The sequence below is a fragment of the Petaurus breviceps genome, unplaced genomic scaffold (assembly GCF_028583685.1).
Source record: "Petaurus breviceps papuanus isolate PSGF00001 unplaced genomic scaffold, PetGlider_PUasm1.0 37, whole genome shotgun sequence".
Taxonomy (NCBI): Eukaryota; Metazoa; Chordata; class Mammalia; order Diprotodontia; family Petauridae; genus Petaurus; species Petaurus breviceps.
The window spans coordinates 36,153,220-36,172,824 of NW_027186296.1; the positions used below are offsets into that span (position 1 = coordinate 36,153,220).

General features: G+C 36.6%; 1 protein-coding gene across 1 annotated transcript in view; it reads right to left on the reverse strand.

The window, feature by feature from the left end:
• Window positions 1-19,605, reverse strand: part of IQCH (IQ motif containing H) — a 141,599-nt gene that overhangs the window by 115,347 nt on the left and 6,647 nt on the right. Inside the window, exons 3-4 of the mRNA XM_069097512.1 lie at window positions 13,295-13,378; window positions 9,274-9,449 (exon numbers count right to left, since the gene is read on the reverse strand). Of these exons, the coding sequence (XP_068953613.1) occupies window positions 9,274-9,449; window positions 13,295-13,378 (260 nt within the window). The remainder of the gene's footprint in view (window positions 1-9,273; window positions 9,450-13,294; window positions 13,379-19,605) is intronic.

Below are 19,605 nucleotides of genomic sequence, written 5' to 3' on the forward strand. Positions count from 1 at the left end.
GCAAAGGCAGGGACAACAGAAGGAAGCTAGAGGGTGCTAGACTTCACCTCAATACAAAGGATAAAATTCCAGCAGGGCTGTCCAAAAAAGGAATGCTCTGATCTACAGACCTAGTGAGTCTCCCATTGGTGGTGTTTCTTGAGCAGGGGCTGGATGACAGACATGACAAGGATGCTGTGGAGAGGATTCATGATTTCAGAGTGAGGGTTGGACTAAACGACCTCTATGGTCCCTTCCAACTCTAAAATCCTATGACTCTAACTGCCAGAATGGATTTTCCCACTTAGTATTGGCCTTGGGTAAAAACTGTGAAGTAAGCAGAGTTTATCATTGAGGACCTTATTTATTACCTTCCTCCACAATCCTTTCTTTTGACAGCCCCTTTCTCTCCTTGGCTTTACAATTAGAAAAGACTTAAGAGATGATCATCTAGCCCAAATCCCTCAAAAACTGAGGACTAAAACTACATAAGTATTCTTGACTTAATTTCCCAAAGGCCAGGTAGCAAGCTATGCTCTGGACCTTGCTCAGCCCATTTCCTTCCAACCAAAGGTTACCTGTCTCATTCTCTCCAGGCCTTGTTAAATGACTGATTGACTAATATGATAAACTAACATAAAATAAGAAGGCATCAGTGGATGATAATGGATTAATGCTTTCCTCTTCCCAGATAGCATCAGCCTTATAACAGGGGCCTTCAATGACTAAACAAGTAAATAATACCAATAACTAGTAATGTAACCTTGGTCACCAAGTCCCTTAGACCCTCACTGAAACAACACCACATTAGTCTACCTTTGGGTAAAGGTAGGCCTAGTTCCAGACTGGAATGGAAAGTGTCACTAATGCCAAAAGGGCCTGTAAGATTTTAAGAGGCCTACAAACCCATCCCTTCCCATTGCTGCTTACCTGTTGGTAATTATAGATGTCATAAACCCCAGGAGGGACAGGTACACAGGCACTGGAAAAGATCCGTTTACTTCCAGACTTGGTACTATAGAGCTGGGCCAAGTCAGGCTCTGGGCCTAGAATAGGTACATTTAACATGTCAGCCACAGCTAAATCATCTTTGTGGATGAGCCCACCAACAATGTATGCTTCCTTTCCTTGGATGAGGTTTTTTATTCTTTTGATTGTCTGAGGACTGTACTTGAGATGAGTGGCCAGGCACATACAATGTCCCTGTGGAAAGATAACATTATTCTTGTTAAAAGGTGTTCTTTCCCATTCCATGCCCCTAATTTATAATGTTGCACACAATAAATACATTATTAATAGCAGGCTGGGTTATGACCTATCCTGTAGTTTAGCAGTTTAAATTGATAAAAGCTGTTGGGGTGAGGCTCCATAATCGTTCACATCTTTAGTGTGTTGGGAATGGGCTCACTGGGAATAGAACTAATTACTACACATCTGTATTTATTTGATCCACGTGGAATTATCCTTCTGTCAGTCGGAAAAGAGGCTGGCAGCCTTTGGATAATAGTGATTCATCTCAGCAACACTTCTGGCATGGTTTAACACTAAAGTGCCTGGAAAATCAATACAAAAAAAATGAAGAAAAAAACCTGATAGGAGAGAATATATCTCACCATACTGTGTACAAAATGCAGCAGTTTTTAAATGGTTTTTCAGAAAGAAGGCACTTGGAGTGTCCCCTCCCCCTGCCCCTCATCCACTAGAGAGCCCAATTTCATGGAGTATGCTTTTTTGCTATAGTTATCATGGATCAAGCCCATTTTTCTGCAGATGATTTGAGAAGGGAAAACACCTGGATTTTCAATAGGCATCAAATTCACTTTCAAATGGAAAAATCCTTTCATATTTGTTTTTGACAATGAGACATATGAATTTTATGACTGCCTCATCTTATAAGATCCCAGGTAATTATATTTAGAGCAGGGGTTCTTAACTGGTGTCCATGGATGATTCCTTATTGGGTCATGAACAGATTTCAGGGGGTCTATGAACTCATATGGGAAAATTTACAACTTCATTTCCACCCCCAATAATCTCCAACTGGAATTGAGCATTTCCTTCAATTATTTAAGAACATTATTCTGAGTAGAGGGCCAAAGGCTTCATTAGATTGCCAGAGGAGTCCCTGACTATCTTCCTAGTGGGTGAAAGAAGGGAATAAACATTTATATAGTGCCTACTATTTGCCAGGCACGGTGTTAAGTGTTTTACAGATGTTATCTTATTTGATCCTCACAAAAACCCTGAGAGGCAGATGCTATTAATCTCCATTTTAGAGTTGAGGAAATTGAGGCAAATAGAGGTTAAGTGAATTGCCCAGGGTCACACTGCTAGTAAGTGTATAAGGCTGGATTTGAACTCGGGTCTTCCTGATTCTAAACCTAGACATGGCCTGTACCCTGTACTTGATACTTGTCATATGAGTAACATAATACGTAGAATCCATGGAATCTTAGAATCATACAAATACTATAATATATAGAATCATGGAATCCTAAAGCTTGAATGGGTCTCTTAGGACCTCCATTGGGAAAGCAACATGGTATGTAGATGGGTTCAGATTCTGAGGACCTGGGTTTGAATCCTTTTCCTTCTAGAATATGTGACCTTGGGCAAGTCATCTACTTCTTAGAACCTCATATTTAGATGAGAGAGTTGGACTAGATGACCTCTTAGGTCACTCCCAGGCTTCAGTTGATGGATGACTCCAGTAGCTTATCTTTCAATCATCTCATTGAGAAATTTGTCTATTGTATTTCTTTTTTTTTTTTTTTAAGCAATTGGGGTTAAGTAACTTGCTCAAGGTTACACAGCCAGTTATTTCTGGGTGTGGTGCTGAGTGTCTGAGCCCGGGATTTGATCTCCAGGTCATCCCAACACTGGAGCCGGTGCTCTTACTCACTGAGCCACTTGGCCGCCCTGTCTATTGTATTTCTAACCCAATCCTAGGAAGCATATCAGTAAGCATCTACAATAGATAAGGAACCATGCTAGGCTTTGGAGATATAAGGACAAAAAAAAAAGAAGTTCTTTTCATAGTTCTATAAAGGACCTTAGAGATAATCTGTTCTGGATTCTGAATTATACAAATGAGAAACTCTAGGCCTAGAGTGGTAGAAGGACTTGTTCAAAGTTCATAAAGCCAGTCTAGGACAGAGTCAAGACTAGAACCTTGATCTCTTGACCACCAGTGGAGGTCTCATTCCATTATCCCATCCTACCTCCTAGAGAAAGAAAATGTGAAGGAATGGAGAGTAATGCCATATGGGGATCACCATCTGTGTACTATTTTGTAAAGTGGGAATAGTAACATCACCTTCCTACTAAGATTGTTATGAGGATGTTGTTCAGTTATTTCAGTCATGTCTGACTCTTTGTGACCCCATTTGGGTTTTTCTTGGGAAAGATACTGAAGGTTTGCTATTTCTTTCTCCAGCTCATTTTACAGATGAGGAAACTGAGGGAAACAGGGTTAAGTGACTTTCCCAGGGCCATGCAGCTAGTAAGTGTCTGAGGCTGGATTTGAACTCTGGTCCTCCTGACTCCAGGCCTGGTGCTCTATCCACTCCACCACCTTGTTACAAGCCTAACATGAAATAGTATTTGTAAAGGGCTTTACAAACCTTAAAACACTATATAAATGCTAAATTTAAAAAAATGTATTTCTGAGAAAGCAGTCTTAGGAAACTCTATTGGTTTCCTAATATTGGTTTTTTCTTTCTTTTATTTCCTCAATAGTGGGGGTAGGGAGGAGGAAGGGGTAGGAGAGAATAAAAATCATTTTTTGTTAATTGAAAATAAAATTTAATTTAAAAAATGAAATCTTATTGTTTCACTTGATGTCTGTAATGAACTCAATGCTACTTCTGGATAATTTTGGATTTTTTAATCTTATTGACTTTATTTATATTCCCATTTTATGGGTTGCTTCTCTTCCTTTACAATCTATCTTAATACGGCAAAGCAGAAGAATTCAAGACAACTTGAGACCCATGATTTGTAGACACAGATACTTGGTTTCTTCAGGATGCCCCCAGAAATATTTCAAATGTAGCAGTTTACCAAAACTGCATTAACTTTGTAAGATCATCATTCTCCCCATTTTATCGATAGAAAAACTGAAAGTCTAGAGCAGTGATCTCAAACTCAAATAGAAATGGGACCACCAAACTATACATAAGGATCCCTGACAACCACACATTAACTTAGAAAAGCACATATTTATATTATCTATGTTTTCTTGTATTTTTATTCATTTTGTTAAATATTTTGCAATTACATTTTAATTTGTTTTGGGCTGCCCTTGGGAGTTTTGTGGGCCGCATGTGGCCCAAGGGCCATGTGTTAGATACTTCTGGTCTGGAGTGTTTGAGGGAGATGATCCAATAAGTGGCAAAAAGAAAAACAGAATTCAATGTGAAATTCTTTCCCTTTAAAGTTTTGTATTTTATGCATCCCAAACTACCTTTCTATATAGAAATTATCTCTCTCTCTCTCTCTTTTTTTCTGTATCTCCTGAGAACTTTGTCTTTCTCCTGTGGTACTTTATGCACTCTAGCTGGAATTATGTTTATTTATGGACATGATGTATATTTTCTCACTAGATAATAAGATGCTTAAGGGTAGGAATCTTATGTTTTTATCCATCTACCTATCCTATAATAGGGTAGCTAGATAGTGCAGTGGATAGAGCACTGGACTTGGAATCAGAAAGACAATTCCTGAATTCAAATCTGGCCTCAGATGCTTACTAGCTGTGTGACCTTGGGCAAGTCATTTAACCCTGTTTGCCTTAGTTTTCTCATCTGTAAAATGAGCTGGAGAAGGCAATGGCAAACTACTCCAATATCTCTGCCAAGAAAACCGCAAATGAGGTTATGGAGAATTGGGCACGACTGAAAAAAGATGGAACAAACAAACAAAATATCCCATAATACCTAACACAGTGGTTGCTTATTGAATGAATGAATGAAGAGTAGAGTATATAGGCTCTACTTCTGAACCTCTGTCAGGGAAATAACTGGGACATGGAAGAATTGCCAAAAGATCTTGTCTGGAAATTTAGGGACAAATTGTGCTCTCAGGTCTATCCAATAGACTAACATGAATGTCAAAAACCTAGAACACCTTTAATCAATTGCATCAACATTAGGGTGACATACAAGACGTTCTTCATTGCTTTTTTTTCCCCCACAAGTCAGGTATAAGGTAATAACTTATTTATTACTTCCTTAAAACATTAATGGCTCAAAAATATTGACATGTACATTTTGCCATTATAGATTCAAGCTTTGTTCTACCACTTGGGCAGGCTTAGAAAAAAACATTTTGGCATTCCCCCCCCTTCAGTGGTTTATCTTTTTGTAAATAGTATTTTATTTTGCCATTTAAATAAAGGGCTCCTCAAGCTATTGAAAATCAGCATTGTCACAATTGCATGTTTCTATTTAGAAAGTTAAAAACAATAACTCAACACAAACAGGAGGTGATCTCTTTTAAAAAAAAAGTTGATTGCATGTAAATAGATTAATTGCTCAAATAATCTAAATTGGAATAAAAATAGGAAAAAAGGCTGAAATTGGAGAGTAGGGAGGAAACTTGATCTACTGATACAAGTTAGTATCTTTTCTGTAACTTAGAGTCTTAGCTGCCTAGAGCCCTTGGAGGTTAAGTGACTTGCTCAGAGTCATAGAGCCAGTATGTGTCAGAGTAGGATTTGAATACAGGCATTCTTAACTTTGATGCCAGCCAGCTCTGTATCTACTATGCCATGCCATGATGGGTCAGATATTTATAACAAATGATCATCTGTAACATTTCCATTCAAAATAAGGTAGATGCAAAATATAAGTACAATACAGTTGCACCAATGAAGATGACCAAGGTATGTCAAAGTGTCCATTGCTCAAGCTCACTAGCTGTGCAGAGGTCAAAAATAAGGCTTACAGCATAAATTTCCTTAGGTAGAACATAGAATCCAACTAAGCTGAAACTAAAAGGGACTTTGGGAAATTACCTACAGTAGTCTCTAGATTTATAAATGAAGAATGAGGTTCCTTTCAGTGAAGTGACTAAACCATCATAACTCAGTTAATTAATTGGCAGAACTAAAGCTGGAACCTAGGTTTAATTCAATTCAATAAACATTTATCAAGCACTTACTATGTGCTAGGCACTGTGCTGGGAATACAAAGATAAAATGAAACAGTTCCTACCCTCAATGATCTTCCATTCTATCAGGGGGAACAATATATACTCCCTCAGGTCAATACAAAATATACACAGAAAGATTTTTCAAAGAGGACATCTATCAAAACTTTAGGGTAGTTTGTGAATAATAGTTCTAGAGGAAGGGTAGGGAAGGGTGGGAGATATACATGGAGAGATATGGATGTGTGTGAGTGGTTAGGGAGTGGTGGTCAGCAACGGGAGCTTTGGACTAGGCAGCCTACAACTCAGAATCACAGGGATTCTAAATGTAGTCACGGGGCAGTATATTATCCTTTCCTTCACATGTATCAGAGGAAATTTTGGTTTGATTACCAGTCCCTGAGACAGAGGTAAAGGAGTTGAAGATGGTATGGGAAGAATCTTCTGATTCTTGGCCAATGATTTTCTTCCATGACACCTTACTCTGTATTTACAATTGGGCAAAAGGGGGAGGGCTCATAAAGTCACTGAACCCATGATTTAATTGACATAAGGAACTATTGCTATGGAAACATCTCCTACCAATATAGAATGGAAATTCATCTGCAATTTATTGTCTTCTAAGACAGTTTCCTGGGGCCACTGAGGAATTAAGTGACTTGCCCTTACTCTCATAGTTAGTATGCTCAGAAGTAGGTCTTAAATCTACATCATCAAACTCTAAATCTAACCCTCTCTCTATTGTGTTTCCATGGGTTGGTACTCCAGTCCAGGCTTCTCTCAGGAGCCTTCATTCCAACACCATGTTTCACCATAGCATTGCCACACACCTCCATCACTACCTGGAACCCTGGCCAGAACCTAGATGCTACCAACAAAGCAGCTGATCCAATACTCCCTCCTTCCTTTTCCATTAGCTTTCCACTATCATCAAGTGGTCAGGATGGTGGAAACCACCACTCACATCAAGGCTCCTACCATGACATCTACTCATCCCCTTTCTATCATCCCTAACAGTTTCCTTTCCCCCAGTAGAATATGAGCTTCTTGAGGGCAGGAACTGTATAATTTTTAATCATTGTATTTTTCAGCACTCAGCTTAGTACTGGGCACATAATAGGTGCTCAGTTAATATTATTGCGTTTTATTTATTAAGTTGAATTAATTGAAGTACTAGAAATAGGCATTGAAGCATTGATGAGTACAAAACTCTCTTTCTAACTCAGAACTCAGGTAACTCCCAAATTCCTACCATGACTAAACATAGATTTAACCCAAGAGCGTAAGATTATGACTGAGTAGTAATGACTGAGAAGTCCGCAGGAAGTCAAGAAAGGGATCCTTGACTTTGTTCTTGCCTTCTCCCCTTCCCTACCACTCCTGTCTCCTGCCCAGATCAAGACAGAGAATTTTGTGGGGTATCAGATATCCATTAAATATCTTGTTAAAATACCATATATGGGGAAAAATGATTCTACTAGTGGACAGAGCATCAGCTTTCGTGGAATGGACTTGCAAGTGACCTTATGGGGAAGAGAACTATGATTAGGAAATAAATTCAAGATCTTTAAAGAAAAAAAAAGCATTATGAAAAAAATTTACACAGTGCCCACTGGACTTCTCATCTGAAGACCTAGACTCAAGTCCTAGCTCAAATGCTTAGTGACAGTGTGTCTCTGGAAAACCCTGTTAATCTCTCTGAGCCTCAATTTCCTTATATATAAAATGGAGATAATGCTTACACTACCCTACCCTCAGAGGATTATTGCATAGAAAACATTTTGTAAACTTTAAGACACTTTAGACCTACAAGCTTATATTGTCATTATTTCTTTTACCTGGAGAATTTGTTGGAGGAATATTTGGAAAACAGAATCTTGAGAAACTTTCTGAACTGTTACAGTACCCTCAACACTGCTCTCCCTTATTCCCATTGGGTGACACAGTGGGTAGAGTACTAGACCTGGAGTCAGGAATATGTGAGTGTAAAAAAAGGCTTTGAACCCTGTGTGGGCCTGGAAAAGTCATTTAATCACTGTCTGCCACAGTTTTTTCATCTGCAAAATGGGGATAATAAATAGCACCTACCTCATAGGATTGTATTGAGGATCAAATGAAATAGTCTTTGTAAAGCACTTTGTAAACCTTAAAGTGCTATATAATTGCTAGGTATCATCATCATCATCCTCATCCTCATCATCATCATTGTCATCATCATCATCATCGTCATCCTCCTTCTCCTCCTTTTCCTCCTCCTCATCATAGCTCCTGCCTTCTTTTCAGAGGATCTTGTTCAGAATCACTCTAAATTGATCCAGCCAGATTTAAAACAACTTTTTAGCAACCATAAATTATAGGAAGTCTAATAATCACTTGGGTAGGTAGGTGGCACAACAGATAAAGCGCTTGGCCTGGAGTCAGGAAGACCCATCATCTTGAGTTTAAATCTGGCCTCAGATACTTCCTAGCTGTGTCACCCCGGACAAATGACTTAATTGTTTACCTCAGTTTTCTCATCTGTAAATTGAGCTGGAGGAAGAAATAGTAAATTGCTCCAGCATCTTTGCCAAGAAAACCCCAAATGGTGTCATGAAGTTGGATATGATTGAAATGACTGAACAATAACAACAAATTATTCATAATTCTAAATAAGAATATGATTTTTCAGGCTAAATCCTGCTGAAAAAATTCATCCCTGGTGGAGTCCAAAGAGCACCAGACTGGGAGCTAGCAGCCTGGGCTTTTAGACCAATGGCACCATTGTGTGAACGTACTTGTGCTTTGGTTTCATCATCTGTAAAATGAAGGAAGTGGATGAAGTTCTTTCTAACTCTAAATTTTCAATGATTTTAAATGGCTCTTGTTTTTGATTCATACTCCTGCCCTGTTCTTATAAATCTATCTAGTCTGGTTGTCAAAAGTGGGCAATGGGCTACAGATAGGCTGGTCTGGGCTACCTCAACTAAGTCCATAAAACTAAACTGGGATATTTATTTCCCAGACACTAACTAGCAGTCTAATCAGTAAAGCTGTTAAACTTGCAATAATATTTCACTGATGTGTACCCAAGCGTTACAAGTTATAAAATTTCCAATTTAATTTTACTGCATCCCTGAAGCTGTAGTAATTAGAAGACAAACTCACAGGGAAGAAGTTTATAGCTTCAGGGGAGAGAATTCTGAACCTGTCCTTCAGGTCACTTATGTCCTCAGGGTTTCCAGTTATGACAGCTGACTGTAGACCCAGGAACTTATTATAATACTTCACTAATTCGTCAGGCAGTGGAAGAGGGGAGACATAGATGACTTCCACATTGGCATCTAAAAACAATGGGTATAGTGTTAATTATTGGGAAAAAAGGTTAACAGCATTCTGAACCCTGGCATCTGACTGTCTCAAAGTAGTTTAAAATAAAGAACACTTCTGAAAGCTATGCAGAAGTTAATTTAGATTGGTTTCCTTCAACTCTTAACAATTTAACAGACTTTCAGGTGTTTTAACATTTCTCTGAGTATGCAATGAATAATAATAATTATAATAATAATGGTTATTCCTGCAGGAGGAGAGATGTAAAGGACCATACAGCTATATATTCCAACAGCATGCAGGGATTTTGTTTCCAAGTCCCAGACACATCAATGAGAATTACACATTACTTTAAGAATGTATCCTATTAACTTCACTACATTATAAAACTGAGCTGTTAACTTTGGAAAGCTGATGAAATGGTAATTCCTTTTTTTTCTGGACTAGACAGGACCAATCCACATCAATGTCCTTTCCAAATAAATAGATAAACAGTTGGATGATTCCAATCACAATGATTATTTCAAGGATCCAATCATCTCCCTGCTTTATACCCTCTAACGGGGCATGTGACTTAAATGATACAGCTAATGATTCTTGGTTTACAAGATACTTTGCCTTAATTTGAATAATCTCATATTTTCCCCTACCAAGTTGGTTAAAATTCGCATGTTGTGAGATACTTGGTACAGAGAGAGAAATGATAATTAAACATTCTATCCAACATAGAGTTGAAAACTCTTTGAGATTTCTCACTGAATGTTACAGCTGTCTTTAAGCCAGGCAGTAATAGCTGTGAATCAGCTAACCAGGTAATTATCAGTCAATGGAGTTAGAATATTTTCTAAATAAAAACTTTGTCAGAGAAGGAAATGGACACATTGAGATGTACTGGCCAGTTGAAAGCCCCATATCCCATGTGAACTACCCCCTAACTATTCCAGCCCTCACTGATCTCCCCTTCCACTCCAAACTTCTATAATATGTATATGTGTGTAGACATATACACACATACATAAACATTTGTATGTATATGCATATGTGCATGTATATATTCATATATGTTATATGATATGTCAACTTAATCTTCTAACAACAACAGAAGCTCCTTGTGAGCAAGCCCTATATTTTTACATGTCTTCTTATTCCCCACAATGTCTAGCACAAGGCTAGGCATATTGTAGGTACTTAAAAATATCTTTTGATTAATTAAAGCTAGGGAGAATAGAAGAAAACTGGAATATAGGAAGTCTCCCATGTTTAGGATATTCATTGAGAAATCTTGTACAATTCTAGAACCAGATTTCCATGTCAAGTTCATAAAAAAGAAACATAAAAAAAGAAGACTAAATAACTTATGTAGGTCTCCAATGGTTTAATGACCAGCCTAGGCACTTTGTGTTCTGTATTTTCATGGACACTAACATCTTGCCAATGGCACTGGCACTGGCAATCTAATGTGCCATAATGTTCTGAAAGCCCTCAAACACAAAAGAATAGGAAACAATTAAAATGCAGGAGAAATCCAAAGGGAAGAAAAACATGTGAATACATGAATTTTTTTTTAATGGAAGAATTTCCAGAATAAAACTAATGTGGATGATTTTTACTTTCTTTCCTTCTAGAAAAGCAATTCAAGTTACACACCCACATGGCATATGTTCAGGCTGACCATAAAGCTACAAATGTTCAAATTCATTGCCAGGGAATTTTGGAAAGTAATTAAGATGGAGATAATAGTTTCTTTGCTAGTCAATATTCAATATCACTTTCACTCGGTCTCTTATTTATTAACCCTTCCCAAGAATTGAAAGCATTAACTCTTGAGGTTTTTAATAGCCATCAGCTGACCTCCACCAGCCAATATTGGAATGACAGGTATTATCTACATTTATAGAATTCTCTTAGTGCCCTTCCTGCCCCACCACAACCCAGATAAGCTAAATAACTGCAAATAGATAGATATTTTCAAATTGAAGAATCATGTTTTTGATTCTTTACCATATTTTCTGGCGTCTCTTTTCCCTCATCTTATTTTATATAAGCAAATACTTTTTCTGTTGATCTACTCTCCCTGAACATCTATGCACTCCTCCTGAAGAGGATGAATGGTAGTAATGCTATTTCAATGTGATAGTCTGGCAAGAAAAAGCTTCAGTCAACTCTGTATTCTCCCGTGGTAGACAAGGTCTTCAGTTGAACTACTTAAGATGGAAGCCTAACATTCCTTTTACATAATTTGTGTGCAAAGAAAATCTTTTGTAAAATGTTCTGTAGTAGCAATTCAGACTGTGTTGAGAGGTGGGGGCAGCTAGATGGTACAGTGGGTAAAGTGCCTGGCCTGGAGTCAGGAAGAACTTTCTAAGTTCAAATCTGGTCTCAAACACTTCCTAGTCATGTGATTCTGGACAAGTCATTTCTCCCTATTTGCCTCAGTTTCCTCATCTGTAAAATGAGCTGAAGAAGGAAATAGCAGGTCACTCTGGTATCTTTGCTTAGAAAACCCCAGATGGGGTCATGAAGAATCGGACAAGACTGAACAACAACATGAGAAGTACAGAAAAGGTTAATACTTGGACTTCATTGGCTGTATCAGGCCATTAAAAAAATCAAATAAATTAAACCAAAATCTGTCCTCTATTGCATTTGAGTAGCTTCCACCTAGTCAGATTTTTAGTTCCAATAGCTCAGAACTAACAAATCAATCTTAAGGTCTTTAAAATTCTGTATTGCAGCAAAGCAATATTAGTGCCTAGATAATAGATTAAAGCAATTATACTATTATTTTAGGACACTGTAAATTTCCAGAACAGATATATTTTTGTTACCAAATGGCATTTATGAAATAATAATGATGCTGAAATATATATATGAATTATGTAAAGTATGTCATTCCAGGGAGCCTGCTAAGTTGGTCATTGACAAATTAAAATTCTTCATTATTTTGCTTAAAGAAGGACTTTGAAGAAACTATCACACCAATAAAACTAAGGCATTCTTACTTGAGAACAAAGACAAGAAATGGTGCAATTTTTTTCTTTTCAAGGAGTTTTCTGCCTAGACCCAGAAATTTTACCCAGTGTTTCTATTTGACACTGTACCTCTTATTTTTCATACCTAACTCATAACACTAACTCATTACCCAAAGCTACTTCTTTCCACTAACTACAGGCATCTTCCCCACCTTTCCCTCAAAAATTGCTTACTATTTTTTTTCTTCCAAACTGTGGTGCAGAAAGAGTGCAAGGTTTTGAAACTCTGGTTTTACAGACTTATTGTTCAAACTGAGATTTGCATTGTTGAGCAATTCCTGCTTAGACTCTTTTTCTTACATACGAATAATTAAAAGGTGATTTTTTTTTGAAAGGATCACTTTTATCTGACCCATCTTCTTTAACTGGTTATTTTGCAGTGGGATTCACAGTGTTATATTGTAGTACTTTACACTAATCTCCAAGGTAATAGACTGCCATTGACACAAATAGAGAATTATGAGCTCATTGTATGATTCAGAAGAAGGAAAAGCTCCTGGACTAGAGAGAAGAGAAATGTTCCTCTAAATCTGGATGAAAATTAATTTAATGAATAAATAATTGACCTATAAGACTTGAAATTTGTTTTTGTTTATTTTTGGTTAAAATAATTTTTATCAGAGTTCACCATGAAACCTTCATCTTAAAAATAAAATATGTAATTATTCTTTAAGTAAATTGAACAGTCTTGTTCATTTATAGATATGTTAGAATTAAAATTAGCTTTTATCCCACATTTTTAATTTATAAAATATTGCACAAACATTCACTAATTCACCAAATGAACATTTTAGAAAGTTGTATTCATGTGAAAGCATTTACTGTACCTAGTATGTCACACAGTCTTCCCAGCTGCAAGTTCTGTTGCACATGGAAATCAATGGCACTTTCCCGAACAGATTTGGCAAATCCTAAAACATCACAAAGAAAGTATAAAAATCTGGGAAGAGGTAGATACCAAAGCATTTACAAAAATTGCAAGAAATTCATTGAGTCAAAATGCATGTTTTCAGGAAAGTTATTTGATTTTGTGTGAGATATCTTACAGAAATGATACAACCCTAAGAATGAGGTTCATGTTCCCTGGATAATTAAGCATTATTTTGAAACATGTACCAAGGAGCTGATTCTGTAAACAGAAGAGTTCGCCATATTTTTTGGTCTTTGTTTTTTAAGTAATAGCAATAAAGCTGCCAGGATCTAGGGTCATGAAAACATAGAGAAAATTTCTGACACTTTAGTCTGAATGTTTAAAATAGGATGTGGTATGCACAGACTGAGATTTTAAAAACTGGATAACTGGGCTTTGAAAAATATGAATCTCCTCTATCACTGCATTTTGAAAACCCATCCCAGATTCATTCTGAACTGACAGCCAGATTTCAGATAAACCTCTTGCTGACAGATATGTGGATTTGCTAATACCAAGCAATAAAGAAATATGCTTCTGGACTAAGCTAGAGGAACTCTCAACCTTTGAAAAGCAAAAAGGTGAAAACAGCTACTTTGTCAGGACTAAGGAAAACCCCACTGAGAATACATTTGCTTTAGTTTTCAGTTCCTCCATTTGTTTCTGTTGGAAATAATACAGGAGGAAAAATCCTATAGGTCACAATGGTCCAACCCTCTACCAATGCCAATAAAAATGACAGAAATATTTTCTTCTTGCTTTTAGGTGATTCAAAGAACATGGATTAAAAAGCTAACTTAGAAGGCAAAAATCCATGAGTAGGCAGAACTACTTCTGTGACTGATTCAATATTTATGGGCACAACTTTTTGTTATTAAACAGCTTTTCACATTTAGGAGACGCTTCAATGCCTCCTTGTGGTTACTGAGTCCAAACACATGTCTCAAATTAAAATACTACAGATTTTTTTTAAGCAATTGGGGTTAAGTAACTTGCTCAAGGTTACATGGCCAGTTATTTCTGGGTGTGGTGCTAAGTATCTGAGCCCGGATTCGATCCCCAGGTCATCCCGACACTGGGGCCAGTACTCTTGCTCGCTGTGCTACCTGGATGCCCCAAAATACTACAGATTAAATGATTTTATATTACTAAATCTGTAAGGTATATTTCCAAGATTATTTTTTTAATGTAAGGATACCTACAATTCTCCTATTATGCTTTTTCAGATAAAAATGACTATAAGTGTTGTCTCCTTACATTGATATCAGTTTTTAAGCATTAGAATTTTGAAATTAAGTGAATTTATAATTTGCTATTTTAGTCTTTGCTTCTATGCCTACAAATTTAAGAAAAGAAAATGGCAACAGGGAGTAATAGAAAAAAACGGAAAGGTTTATGAAAATGTGGAAATATATATAACATATAAAATTGGAAAAGCATATGTTAAAAAGAAAATTGTATTAAAGAGCTCCAAAATCTATCCCCAGATATGTATGAATTGCAGTAATATAACTTCTTGGATCTGTCTCCAGGCTGAATCTCACAGAATCACAGAATCTGAGATTTGCAATGGATCTCTGAAGCCAGCTAGTCCAACCTACACACCAAAGGAACTTCCACTGTCATATGCCTGAAGAGTGGCCAACCAACATCTGCTTGAAGATTTCAAAGGAAGATGAATTCACCACCTCTCAAGGGAGCCCATTCTACTTTTAGACAGCTCTAATTGGTAAACAATTTTTCCTGACATGATTCCTACATTTTGTTTTCTTTAATTTCTGCCTGAAGCTACTGGTTTAGGCTTTTGGGGCCAAGTAGAATGAGTCTGATCCCTCTTCTACAAGAAAGTCTTTCAAATACTTTAAGACAGCCATTATGGCCCCCAAGTCTTCTTTTTTCCAGGTTAAACATGCCTAGTTGTTTCAACCACTCTTCTGTTGTCATGAACTCAAGGCCTTTTGCTATCCTGATTGGTCTCATCCATGTTGGATACTTTCCCAGCTTATTAGTATTCAAAAAGATGTTTAGAACATTGGGTAGGCTTCATAGCACAATAAAATGAACACCAACTCTGGGGCCAAAAGACTCAGGTTCAATCCTACCTTTGAGACTTACTATGACATAACCTGGAGCAAATCACCTCCCCTTCCCTTGGGCCTCAATTTCTTATCTAAAATTAAAAGGTTGAACTAAATGGCTTTTGGGGTTCCTTACAGTCCTAGATATCATAACTATAGATGAAGCAAGACTGTGTGTATGTGGAGATGGAGGAAGAAGATGCTGAAAGAACCAAGAATGTCTCAGAATGTGTCAAAAGCAATTTCTTTAAAAAATGAAGAAAAAAAGGGCAGCTAGGTGGTGCAGTGAATAGAGCATGGGCCCTGAAGTCAGGAGGACCTGAGTTCAAATCGGGCCTCAGACACTTAACACTTACTAGCCATGTGACCTTGGGAAAATCACTTAACCTTAATTGCCCAGCCTTCCCCCCTCCAAAAAGAAAAAAAAAAGAAGATAAAATCAGATTTCTTGTCATTTTGGGAAGGGGGAAAGGGAGGGAGAAAAAATTGGAACTCAAAATCTTGTGAAAAATGAATATTGAAAATTGTCTTTACATGTAATAAGAAAAAACTATTTATATTTTTTAAAAGAAAAAAGTTTTTTAAAAAGGTCTTATTAAAAAGATATCAATTTACATTATAAAAGATGGTTGATCATCTTGTTGCCAAATATGTATCTTATGACTGAATAAGTCTGTTTGGATTATGTAGTTGGTGGCTGACTTTTCCCATAAACTGAAACCTAACCATGATAATGGTTTAAGAATATTGGCAGTATCATGCCTGCAATATCTATTTCTGTTTGTGATAGACCTCATCATTCAATTATTAATCCCAAACAAACCCATACCAGATACTTTACTAGCTGTGTTACCCTGGACAAATCACTTAACCCTCATTTGCCTCAGTTTCTACATGTGTAAAAGGAACTGGAGAAGGAAATAGGAAACCACTCCAGTATCATTGCCAAGAAAACCCCAAATGGAGTCACGAAGCATCAGTAACAATGTAAATGACTGAACAACAACAAAAATACAAACCTAGGTATCAGATGCTGGCTGCCTTTCTAAAAACACAAATGCCCAGCATATAGTATGCACTAACCAAATGCTCACTGATTGATTGGTTACTTGTCCTGATGCTTAATTACACTCCCCTGTACTTTGACCTTTTACAGATAGTCCCAGAAACAGGAGAGTGATCAGGCTTGCTTGGCATTGGCATTGGTGGTTTCTCCTCCTACTCCTACCTTCTTTGGCTCCTGACCACCTGTTGCAGTTTTTGAAGAGCCTCACCTCCTCTTATAATATCTCTCTGGCTCCCTGCTTGCCTGTCTGACTCCTAGATTCCTCTGTCTTCTTGTTGTTGTACAGTCCTCGGAACTGTAATTTGGAATTTCTTAATCTGGGACTGGGGTCAGGGAGATAGCAGTTGGCTGGGCAATGATGATACAGAGGACAAGCCCTATCACAGCCTTACGGTCCTCAGGAGACAATGGCCCTTGCCCCTAGGCAGGATCTGAGGGAAGGGAAGAGAAGACCTGGGAGAAGATGAGAAGCAGTGCCTTGCATCTAAGTCATTTGATAACTATTTGCTGATTGGAATTATTTTCAGGTGTGGGGAGGTGTGCAAATGGATGCTGGTATTTTATTTAAGTAAAAGGGGTAGCTAGGTGTTACAATGGATAGAGAGTCAGGAAGATCTGAGTTCAACTTCAGCCTCAGATACCTACTAGCTGTGTGACCCTGGGCAAATCATTTAACCTCTATTTGGTTCAGTTTCCTCAACAGTTAAATGGGGATAATAATAGCACCTACTTCCAAGGCGTTTGTGAGGATCAAAAGAGATAATAATTGTAAAGTCCCAGCACAAAGTAAATACCATATGTGTTAACTTTAATATAATATCCTTATCTGTAAAATGAGGATAATAAAAGAACCTACCTATAATATTATTATTATTAAGTGTGAAGGCTAGACTTCTAGAAAGTAGAGGCTATTTCTTTGTAGGTTTATCTGCATTATGTCCAGCATAGATAGCATGGCCCACAAATTACATAATGATTAAATAACAGATAACAGAGTTATAATGACTTTAGTAAATTAAACATTCATTTTAGGGGCACACACTAACATTATTCTTCTCTCAGAAACAACCCATGAATTAGACAAGAATATTATCATTGAAAAGTAACTTTGAAGAGGATTATCTGGTATGATGCCCTCATCTTACTGATAAGGAAACTGAGTTCCAGAAAAATGAATTGATTTATGTAAATCTCACACACCCAAGAATCACAGTAACTACAATCAGAACCCAGGTCTCCTAATGTCTAATCTGTCCTACTTCCAAAATTCCAAAGTGTGTCAAAAATGAACAAAAGTAGTCCAAGAAGATAGGCATATTAACTACTCCAACCCTCATGATGCTAATTGTGACCTACACAGTGCATAGGGGAACTTGATCAGCACAGTATATATTTTTATCTCTTCCTATAAAAAGTTTTTTTAAGTTTATAAGTTTAATAATCATCAGCAAACACAAGGCAAAGTATAAAATCTTATCTAAACCCCTTAGCATTTAACTAAACAAATGAATAATAAACAAAAAAGAAATGCATTTGAGTCAGGGAAAGGTTTAGCAGTTCAAGTAGACTTTTATTTCGACCCCCAAAGACTTAGATACATTTGGTGAAATGCTGCTGCCTGAGATATCTTAGCACAAACCCACTTTCCCTGCTTATGAACTGATACAAATCTGTTTGAGGCAAAATACTTGGAGTGGTCAATAAACTCTGGATACTGTGACCTCCTGGCTAGTAAAAGCAGCTCAAACATCAGAGCTAAAAATGAGAATTTTAAAGTTCTCCTTTCCCAAGTACAACGTTAAATGAACATGGATCATCCTTCATTTTCACAGGAAAAAGGAAGAAATATTAAAGGGATATCACTTATATTTACATGCACTTAATGTTTAATGTAGAAAAAAAAGAGGGAGCTGTACTCCTTAGATCCCTTCCCTCCCTTTTTAGTAAGTTTTTTAAATTTTAAACTTAAATACAAAATGAGAAAAGAAAAAAATTGCTATGTGTACAGCAGACCATAAGGGAGGATTCAGTATAAGACAATAAATTTCCATGTCAAAAAAACCTATGTAATAAATACTACACAGTTTTCAAACCTGCCCAGCTTTTCTTTGCTTCCTTGTTGGTTTTCTTTTGTTTTCTGCTATGCACTTTTTACTTTATTTTTCCCCTTCCTTCCCCTACCTACAATTAAGGGTGAATATATATATATATATAATATACATAGATATCTATAAACATATACACATATACACTCACACACACATATATGTAAGACTGTATTCTACTTATTTCCACCTGTCATCTGTTTCTTTGAAGGTAGATAGCATCTTCCTTCATAGGTCCAAGAATTTTCATGTTTTGCTAAATCAATCAACTCATTTCCTATATCACAGCAATATTCCAACCCAATCACAGCCTATCTGAGAGACTATGAAAGTTTCCCCCCAGTTTTCTATCTTCCTTCTATTCTTGACTACATGGGTTTTATTTATACAAGAAAAATTTAATCTAAAATAATTGAAATTATTCCCCTTACACTTTACCCATGTATATAATATTATAATATAATTATTACAACAAAATATAATATAATTATTATAATATGTATTATAATATCGTTTAAGGTCTAATACTGCTGAATCTACTTCCTTTTCATATTTCTGGTTTCTTTGAAATTCCTGACTTTTTCTCTTCCAAATGAATTTTGCTATTCTTTTTTTCTAACTCAGTAAAATAATTTTTAGTAATTTATTTGGGATGAGTTTGAATAAATAGATTAGTTAGGTAAAATTGTCATTTAAAAATTATATTGGTTTTACCTACCTATGATCAATAAATATTACTTCAATTATTTAGATCTGAGTTTATCTGTATGTAAAGTGTCTTAGGTTTATGTTCATATAGCTCCTGTGTCTGTTTTGGTAAGCAAACACTTAAGTCAAGTTATTTTAAATGATCTAAAACAATATCAAATAATATTGCTGACACATAATGTAGTTTCTCTATTTTTCACTTTTGATTAAATCTATTTTAACTTTAACTTTCAGATTACTATCTTTGCTTTTTTATATAATAAATTCTATT